At 43.4% G+C, this 10577-nt stretch overlaps 1 protein-coding gene across 2 annotated transcripts in view; it reads right to left on the bottom strand.

Annotated features, from left to right (window-relative positions):
• Positions 1 to 266: 266 nt before the first annotated feature.
• The window catches only part of TCAF2 (TRPM8 channel associated factor 2), a 25667-nt gene continuing 15356 nt past the window's right edge, over positions 267 to 10577 (bottom strand). For both annotated transcript variants that reach the window (XM_085298855.1, XM_085298854.1), the window contains 5 exons: positions 9272 to 9366; positions 8058 to 8271; positions 7082 to 7321; positions 5032 to 5369; positions 267 to 1520 (listed from right to left, as the gene is read on the bottom strand). In XM_085298855.1, the coding sequence (XP_085154981.1) occupies positions 1254 to 1520; positions 5032 to 5369; positions 7082 to 7321; positions 8058 to 8271; positions 9272 to 9366 (1154 nt within the window). In that variant the 3' untranslated portion in view covers positions 267 to 1253. The remainder of the gene's footprint in view (positions 1521 to 5031; positions 5370 to 7081; positions 7322 to 8057; positions 8272 to 9271; positions 9367 to 10577) is intronic.

Below are 10577 nucleotides of genomic sequence, written 5' to 3'. Positions count from 1 at the left end.
AATCACTGTCTAAGTTAGGACTTCCCTCTGCGTATGTTTTATTGGAGGAACAACTTTATAGCAGTAGTGTATAAAAATGGAAAGAATGCTTGAAGGACAAAGGAAAAAAATAGGCCAATGAATCACAGGAAAATCAGAACTGCATCTGAGCCAGACCAAAAATAAAAAGCAGCTGTAACAAATCTTTGTGTCGCTCCTTTTTAGGTGTTTTTCTTACTGGGCACAGAGACTTGAAAGTAAGACAATACACACAACCTGTGAGTTCACTACAATTATCTTATTTATTGCTGATACACAAGGTGTGAGTTGGGACTAGCATGCTGTTAGGCTAAGCATTAATACCCTCACCAGCCCTGGTGTGGTCAACAGTGTGCTGTACAAGCCAAGAAACTATGAGCTGAGGGAAGTGTTAACTTCCATGGCTGATGCTCCATGTTGCCGAGCTTCTGCCTTCCTCCTCAATGCTCCCTCATGCTGTCATGTCAGTGCCTTTTTTTAACAAAACCTTAATGAATCCATGTGTTAAACCATTATTGACTACAATCAACTCACCTCTTTTTGTTTTTGCTCTCCCATCCTGCATGGTTTGCTCATAGTACCTTGCTCACAGACTGAAGTGAGTGTGACAGGTACAATTCATCACTGACTTGTATCAGATAAAGCTGGATTTTGGGTCAAACAGTAATATAAAGTAGAAAGAAATCAACAGTGTTTCCRTATCAGCTAAGCAGCCTCTGTATGTAAACACTACAAGGTCACTTAATTTCATGATAGTAGGTGCAGAAGTTCTGCATACTTAGAGAGATTAAAGACTAGGAATTTTACAGGCAATCAAATCAGTAGAGAAAATCTTGTATTGCTAAGATCATGCATTCATGAAGGATACAACATTACGAAGGCTACTATCTTCTTATGGATCCATATGGAGCCATATGCTATTTTCATTGTCCTTGAGACTGCTCCAGTGACTGACCCACCCTGAAAACTTCAATTTCAGCAGAAAAAGGTTCTGCAGGAACTAAATCCACCCAGCATTAAATTCCCCCTGAGGTGAAGAACCCATCATAAGGCTCATGCATTATTTAACTCTTCAGGAGATAGCTTAAATGGGAGCTAAACAGCACATAGGTTTCTGCTGAGTTTCTACCAGGGTTGGCTTTTATTCTAAGCCAACAAAAAACTAAAGAATTCAGGGTAAAGCATATCATACAGCATACAAGGAGAAAATGACAGGCTGTAGCTAATCCTGAGAATCAAGGTCTGGACGTGTTTTCTTTAGGATTATAGGTCTTCATTGGGTTCTCTTCCCAGCTAGGTAAAGAGGACAGTTCCATGGCCAGCTCTTTCCTGATAGGCCATCCCCAGGCCATAAAAAAAGGAGCCAGGTTCCTGTTCACCTGCTGAGAAAACTTCTGTGCCCACAGATTCATCTTAGAAGGGTTGTCCTTTGGGATGGTGGACATTTTCTGGTAGTCAGAGAAGAGGTGGGTGAAGGGCTCCCAACCAAAGCCCTCCTGCAACTGAAGGACAAGAATATAGAGCATCAAAACAATAAAATTCTCATTTCATAGACATTATTCCTGTTCCATTATAAGTAGAAGAAATCTCCACAGGTTTCTACAGCATCTTCTGCAAAGGGTGTAAAGTTAGATGAAGTCATACAACTTTCAGGCTTCAAAGCATAACTTACAGCACTAGCATACAGGAAAAAAAAACAAAACAAAAACAAAAACAAAAAAAAACACTCCCAGTATGGCCTGTCAGAAGAAATGGAGACAAACAGTACATTGGGAGTAGATAGAAATGTCAGCGCTCAGCAGCAAACAACTATGCAAGCTGATGATTTCTGCAGAATAAACCTTCTTGTGCAGTGAAAAACCACCAGTAAGGACTCTGAGAGAGAACCTGGACAGAAGGAGGATAAGAGAACAAGTAGTAGTCAGAAAACAGAAAGCAGAAATTGGGAGCAGAGCATGTTTTTGTCTAGGAATAAGAACAAAAGAGATGAGATAGAAAAATTACTATTATATGAGTAATGAGTTTAAAGTAAAGAGGGAGCAGAAACCTATTTTGTTGCTCAAGAGGAGGTTAATATGGAGAGCTGAGTTGGAACAAAAGCATGACAGGATGATTGTCAGTGTTAGTAGTTCCTTACCAAGCCAAAATGCATCACACTTTGACACTAGTTTGACACTAAAATGTATTCCACAAATCCTCCATCATGCTGGAATAGCTAAACAGTGGCAGACAATATTTCTACATTAGGTAGAACAAACAAACAGGTTATCTGCCTCTAATATTCCCATATTCACAAGGGGAAACCCCTAGTGCTGAGATTGGCTATGGACTGGGAAATAGTTGGGAGTAGAAAGGTTGAAGAGCCATGAACAAGMTGACTGGAAGGTAGGAGAAGGAAAGGTCTGGTTTTACACAAGGCCAAAACAATGAGCCAAGTTATACAGAAAACTCCTCACTATGTTAGGTTATGTCTGACCTGCAGAATGCAGGAGCATCTCCTAGATCCTGTGTTCAAGTATTCACCTCAGAGAATGAGGAGTTCCCAGCTCCATGTCACAACATGACCGGAATGAAAACTGTCTATTCACTCCCTCACAGCCAGTCTTCTATGGGAAGAAAACACAGATAATTGTGGGGTAGCCAACTTGATAACTAGAGGAGCAAGTACCCTGGAGCATGCTTGCAAAGTGCTTCTTTTGCCTAGTTTAGACAGAGCTTTGGAGGGCTCTGGCCTTAGTCCCAAGCAAGTACCAGAACAGTGAGGAAGTGGAGACAGAACAGAACATACAGGAGTTTTGTTGGGCCATTTAAATCTGTAAATCTCTTGGGCTAATTGATTGATTTTCTAATTGCTTTATACTCTCTTTTGCAAGATCTGTATTACCGGCTTCAGTGACCACTCTGGAGAGGTAAATGCATCGTGAGGCTGAACTCTCAGAGATGGTATGCTCTGTCAGGCGATGTCAGGAACAGATGACATCCTGCTGCTATGCAAGTAAGAGGCAGAAAGGATGTGGATCTGAAAGGCCTGAAGATCAATGCTGAAGCCTTCCTGGATGAAAGGAAATTGAAAAGCATCTAAATGGGATCCTGATGAATGGCTCAAAGTAATATGGAACGTATTAAACTGAAGAAAACCCATTATAGCTGAAAAAAAGGACAGCAGTTAGACAGTAATTGTAAGTAGGTGTTCTGTTTGTCWGTAGAAGGTGTAGTTAGTTTCTAAACTGAGTGTTTCTTGGCTCTCTAAAGCATCTTTGAGGTGTAAAAACTTGACACCCATGGATTCATGGGTCTTGAACCTGTAAGTGCTGAGGGAGCTGGCGGCTGTTATTGCTAGGTCGCTCTCCACCATCTTTGAAAGGTCATGGAGAACTGAAGAGGTGCCTGAGGACTAGAGGAAAGCCAATGTCACTCCTGTCTTCAAAAAGGACAAAAAGGAGGACCCAGGCAACTATAGGCCAGTCAGCCTCAACTCCATCCCTGCAAAGGTGATGGAACAGCTTGTTCTGGACATCATCTCTAAGTGTATGGAGGAAAAGAAGGTGATCAGGAGTAGTCAGCATGGATTCACCAAGGGGAAGTCATGCTTCATCAATCTGGTAGCCATCTAGGATGGAATGACTGGATGGAGAGAGGAGGGGAGAGCAGTGCATGTTGTCTACTTTGACTTCAGCAAAGCTTTTGACGCTGTCTCCCCTAACATCCTCACAGGTAAGCTCAGGAAGTGCGGGCTAGATGAGTGGACAGCATGGTGGATTGAGAATAGGCTGCAAGGCAGAATTCAGAGGGTTGTCATCAGTGCTGCAGAGTCTACTTGGAGGCCTGTAGCTAGTGGAGTCCCCCAGGGCTCAGTACTGGGTCCTATCCTGATCAACTTATTCATTAATGACCCGCATGAAGGGACAGAGTGCCCCCTCAGCAAGTTTGCTGATGATACAAATCTGCAAGGAGCAGGAATAACACCATGCACCAGTACAGGCTGGGGGCTGACCTGCTGGARAGCAGCTCTGCAGAGAAGGACCTGGGAGTGCTGGTGGATGACAAGTTGACCATGAGCCAGCAATGTGCCCGTGTGGACAGGAAGGCCAATGGCATCCTGGGCTGCATTGGGAAGAGTGTTGCCAGCAGGTCGAGCGAGGTGATCCTGCTGCTCTACACAGCCCTGGTGAGGCCACATCTTGAGTACTGTGTCCAGCTCTGGGCTCCCCAGGACAAGACAGACATGGAGCTACTGGAGAGAGTCCAGCGTAGGGCTACAAAGATGATCAGAGGGCTGGAGCATATCCCCTATGAGGAACAGCTACGAGAGCTGGACCTCTTTAGCCTGGGGAAGAGAAGACTGAAGCGGGATCTTATTAATGTCTACAAATACCTAAAGGGGGGATGTCAAGACAATGGGGCTGGACTCTTTTCAGTGGTGCCAAGTGACAGGACACGAGGCAAAGGGCATGAACTGAAACACAGGAAGTTCCACCTGAATATGAGGAAGAACTTCTTTCCTGTGAGGGTGACAGAGCACTGGACCAGGTTGCCCAGAGAGGCTGTGGAGTCTCCTTCTCTGCAGATATTCAAAACCTACCTGGATGCGATCCTGTTTAACATGCTCTAGGTGACCCTGCTTGAACAGAGGGAGTTCCAACCTCAGCCATTGTGTTACTCTGTTATACTATTCATCTGGAAGTTCTAAAATGCCAAAGTTTTTTTTATCAACTAGCCCAAAGTCCACGGGAAATCTGCAGATTAAAGAACTGTATCCACACTTGATCCTCATTTTTCCACTCTGTATGAAGAAACAATTCCTGTTTCTCTCCTAGGAAGAAATATTAGCACTTGCTTCCCTCTCCGAGTGGCTAAGCTCAAATTTTGCAGAGGAAGGGCATCAGAATACCTTAATGCTACACAACCTATCCATGTATCTCTGTGGGGCTTTCCAGACTTAAGAATCCAGCTTGTAAACAAACCATTGCAGTCACTAGGCAACGAGAATGAACCCATCTCTCCCAGAGTTACCTGCAGGTATGTCTCCAGTGCAGTCCACATTTCCCAGTCCTTTAGTTTAGCACCTTTGTTCAGGTACCCTCTTATCCTCTCCTCCCGACACTGTGACCTAAGTGCCTTATGGGCCTGATGCCTGGGAATCCCCAGCACCTTCTCATGCACATAGACAGACCAGAGGTTGCAGGTAGCTTCTGTAGTATGAGGGGGAAATTCCCATGCTTGCTGCTGTTGATTGTGTCCCAGTTCATGGATGGGACCCCAAAGACCAGTGTTTTGCATGTGCTTCACATCTACCATCTCCTTCACTGAATCTAGGTGGCCCATGATGGGGTAGCCAGCATGCATCCAGCCTGCAGGAAAAGACAAAAACCAACATACAGCATAAGTGCTTATCCCAGTACCTCATAGATACAAATGACTATTTTTTCATTTCTCTAGTGTCTTTCCTCCATCTCACAAACAATACTTCATCATAATGAGTGACAACCTCTTCTTTTTTTGAGATAAAAAAATACAAATTTCACCTTAACAGACAGCCAAATAAGGGGTGTAAAATGCAGTTTTGCCCACTTGCCCTGTTTATATATAAGCATACACTCATATAGGACTGACACATRTTTTAGGTGGAAGAAGAAAGCCTGAACATTGCCCAGAACACACCTGAACTCTCTCAAATTCACCACAGTGAGGCCAATCCAACCATGCAATTACGTGATTCAGGACTCTGGCAGAGCTTGACTCTTCCTATGTAAAGTGGGGATATTGCAGGTCTGCGCTCCAAGAGTTAGCAGTGTGTAGGAAACTCGTGGAGACCACAGTGCTCGTCATGCTTAACCTCATAGAATACGGCTGTTATCTAACGATTTACCAGCATCATGCTGGGCAAGAATTTGGTACTGCAAGGGATTTTACCCATGTCTCTTGGGTGGCTCCATCCCTGATTTGTCCTTCTTGACGATTCCTAAAACTTCATATGAGAGGCACCTCCAAAAACTCAAACACCTACCATAGGATGGTTAAACAGGATCCTACATAGCTGGCTTTGATTGAACGCAAAGCTTGTAGACTACTCAAATTAGAGGATATGAATCACATACTTCTTTCAGAAGCTATGTAAGATCTTGAGCTCCCTTCCAGGGGAGTAACCCCTATAGCAACCCCTGGCAACCCCAAAACTTCAGGTCCAAAAATGGGAGTCAAACCATTTAGATCATCTAAACCACAAGGGAATTTTTAGTCTGCAGACTATGGTAATTTTAATTGGCATTTTCCTAGGATAGTAGAATTTAACACTCCCAAGATATGCCACAAATTCTTTCCATGTGTTTAGGACATTATCATTCATGCCAAGCACTTGCCCTCACTGTGGGATGATGAATTTAACCAGCTGGCTTCAAAAAACAACAGAATAAAAATAGCATTGTAAGAGTTCCACTTTACCATCCAACTGACTCTAAAACAAATGCACTTCAGAAGCTAGTGTGGGGATGTGGAGGAGCACCAGTGCAAAACTGCAAACTCATGGGCTTTGATAGTAATCCACATTCTGTTTCTTCTTTGCCATCAGCTCAGACACATGTTTTTTCAGGCTAAGCTTTGCCTACAGCAACCCTTGTGTAGTCTGTCTCCTGCAGGTACAATTGCAACTGAATTTAAGCAAACAGTCCTGTGACTGAGGCAGGGAAAAATAGAAAACAGGTCACTATCTCCCAGTTGTACTGTCTCTGCAGTGCATTCAGGAGGGTGAATGAGTAACTGCATGTGAGCCAAAGCCATTACAGTTAGCAGCTCTGCCTCTCAGAACACTCAAGCAGCAGAAAAGCTGAGTAAGACAATACTAATTTTGAAAGCAGAGGGGCACTTGCAACAGTTGATGTAGTTTTTGTAAGCTCTGCCCTGCCACGTTTCCATCCTGATGGAGTAGCTCTGTTACGCAAGGCTTGCACCCCTTACGTAGGTTTGCAGTCCAATTTTGGCACAATAACCTTGAAGAAATAGGCATTGCTGCTAGAGGCCGCTTTTCTCTGCCCCCTTTGAGAAAGCCATACAGTAATATACCTACCACACGAGATCTGGACATCTGTTACAATCCTCTCTGGCCTTGGGAATTTTGTTGGTATGGCTGCCAGTGTGCTTATTGCCACCATGATCTCATCCCACAGGCTAAGTAGTGGCTTTGGGTTCTCTATATGGCGAATGCTGTCAGCTGGTACAGTCAGGATAAGATTCTCAACAGCTAATTCTGCCCAGGGAGCAGGGTAATGCCGGATATAGGCCTGCCACTGGCTTTCACAGGTCTCCCCTACATCGAGACAGAAAATCAATCTTGAGCACATTCACAGAGGTCAAGCTACAGAAACACATGCTTCAGAAGTCTCCTCAGGGCTCTTTTGTGGATAGAAGATAGAGACAGAAAAGGACTGTCTCACACCAAAGCAGTAGCACAAMAACAGATTCCTGTTTCCTGTCTGAGGAAAAGAAGCATCAGACTTCTCCAGCCTCTCTTGATGATCTCATTTTCTGTTCTCCAACAGAGAGATAACACCACTAAATTTTGTTTAGTTTGACATAGGAACTGAAAAATGCTCCGTACAACAAGAGAAGAGAAACTGATGGGAACATGGGAAACCCACCAGTGGAGAGATTACCATTTACTGTAGGGACTGGAGGTGGCCATATGGCAGCACTCTAAAGCAGGCATATGGCAAGGAAGCTTTACCATGACTGAGGTCAGCCTGTATTGCTCCAACACAGCAGTTTTCATCAAAAATGCCAACTCTGACCTCCAAGAAATGTCATTTGGGATAAACATTGCACATTTTATGTGCCTCCTGCCACACAGCAGGCACAGAGTGGTTAAGTAATTTACCCAGAATTCCAAGGGAAGTTAAAGGAACAAAAAACAAGAAAGTTAAACCTGGTTATTCCTAAGCCCAGGTCAGTGACTGAAAGCACTGGGCCATCTTTCTTTTCAGTTACAACAACGACAGCATCTACCAGCAATGCTAAGGAGAAAGGCACCAAATAAACAAACCTACCAAGCTTGAAGAATGGAGCTCTGACTGCCCCTTCTATGGTGAAGGACACTTTCCCCAGGACACTCTTTCCTGGTACTGTGATGTAAATAAGGCCACCCCAGAGACAGGAAACAGACTGCTTCTGGCAGGTAATATCACAGGTGTGTATCACCACTGGGGCCCGTTTCAGCTTTGTGGCATGAGAGAGGTCATCTGTATGACATCCTATCTGCACCTGGCAAACAGAAGAGTAAGAAGAGCTGGACAAAGTGCTCGAAGTGCAAGCCAGCAGGCTGCMTCATCCTGAGATCCCTGATGCAGGACTGTCCTTGTAGGGTGCACACACAAAAGCAGCCTTCTGACTCCAGCTCTACTCAAGCTTTCAACCTGTAGTGAGCAGAAGCAGCAAAACAAGTGAAGAAAAAAATGCAATGAAGTTCAATGTTGTCCCTGTCACACAGTCTTATACCACTACTGCCATTATTACTGGGGTCAGCTACCTCCTTCACTAGCAGTGGACAGTACTGCAGAAACTTCCTTCATTAGAGTCTGTATTGATCTTTTCTTCACTTTACACCAGCATCAAACTCACATACTAAAAATATGAGGTGAAGAGATGTGATCACTGCTGTCTCCCCTTCTTGCGCCTCTTCCCTGGTATGGATACAGTAGAACAGACAGCATGTGGCTGCAAGATCATACAAAAGTACCTGAGTTAACCTTGGGTTTCAGCTATGTGGAGCTTTCTACAAAAATTCCCCAGCAGGTGAGCATTTGTCTGCTTTGTACTTTACAGATAGCAGGAGCCCAGGTAGCTAGTTTGTATCTGATCTGGATACATCTACATGAGCAGCAGGAACAGCACCATGAAAGTACCTCAGGAGACATCTGGAAAGAGACAACACTAAGTTTGGTGATTAGAAAGGCTCAAGCACTTATCTTGGGCCTGGCAACCACCTTGATTGTTTTTTATCTGCAGGGTAATAAAACAAGCACAGCTGCCTTCAGGCAGCAGCCACACTCATTTATCAACTAGCACGCAGAAATAACAACAGTAAAGAGTGGGAAACAAGGTAAGAAATAATGATAATGCACTATAAGTGCCATAGGGTGGCAGCAGTAAACAAGGATTGAAATGGCAGCAAAATCAGTAAGAAAAGCCTTCTGAGATCTGTATTTGAGTGTCCACCTGACGAATACATCAGTGTACAGTAGCCAAATTCAAGAAAACTTACCTGCAGACCAGCCCCAACCACCATGCAAGGGAATGTTATAACTGCCGTGTGTCCTTCAGGGAGATAGAGTCCTGTGCTCCTCCAGGCTGTCTTGCCTAAAAATTAAAGACTTTCCTGAACAGCCAGCACTTTTTCAGCCTAACATCATGCATTCTGGAGATGTCAAGCTGCAATAAAAGAATTTTCATCTTCCTTTTTGCCTTGCTGTGCACTCACAAAACTGTCTTGTGTTTTACTCAACSTGTCAGAAACACATTTCTGGTTTTAAAGCAAAAGGTATCTATGTGAACAAGACCATCAGACAATTAGCATGCTTGCCCACCCAGATTTGAACTTCTGGAAATGCTATGCTTAAATGCACTTATCAACACCTTTAAAAATACAAAAAAAGAAACCAAAACACCAACACCTCCACTCAGATCCTCTCACAATAAGAGGTGCACTGCATAAGAGGTGCATACTGCTGTATTAAATACAGTTAACTGTATTAAATACAGTTGAAGATGTAATTGTCATAAATCATTTCCAAGATAACAGACAKTAACATCAGATTTTTTCCTACAGTMTGATCAGCACAAGCTGGGGCCCACACAAATTTGTATTCCTAGCAGACTGAAGTTATGAGAAAGCCTAAAAGGTCTGTCCTATCCTAAGTCTACTCTAAGCTGGGTGCCCCATCATTCCAGTACAATTCAGAATGCTTCTAGAAAGTCCTTCCATGGATACGCAAGTCTCCTCTGTGTAGAAGATCTTTGTGGACGGACAGTTGTGACACATAGCGCAAAGCTGACTCATCTCTACTCTACTGTCCAGACAAAATCCACTCACAAGTTCTCACATACGGTCTATCCATGTGTATTTCAGCACAAACAGTAACAGTCCTAAAAAGAGCTGTACAGTCACAAAGCACACTTTCCATAAAGCATCCCCAAGAAAAAATGACAATTTTTTTCAAGCAARACTTAGACAGTATCACGTTTCACAAAATATCATGTTCACCAAATACCACGATTCACCAATTCATCTTGGCTTTGCTTGGCTTGACCTGATACCATTTCTGAAATGGTATATACTCTTAATTCATGGTTTGCTATCATTTTTTTATTTTGTATGTGAAAGTATACAAATATCAAATAATTTCTGGCCAAACAAAACAAGGAGTTTAATCCAATACATTCAATTGGAAACGATACTCAACTAACCAAGGAAAATATAGGCCAGTCAGCCTCAACTCCATCCCTGCAAAGGTGATGGAACAGCTTGTTCTGGACATCATCTCTAAGTGTATGGAGGAAAAGAAGGTGAT

This window comes from Rhea americana, unplaced genomic scaffold (genome assembly GCF_003343005.1).
Source record: "Rhea americana isolate MKP2758 unplaced genomic scaffold, rheAme1 scaffold_142, whole genome shotgun sequence".
Lineage (NCBI taxonomy): Eukaryota > Metazoa > Chordata > Aves > Rheiformes > Rheidae > Rhea > Rhea americana.
This window is presented reverse-complemented; position numbering and strand designations above follow the sequence as displayed.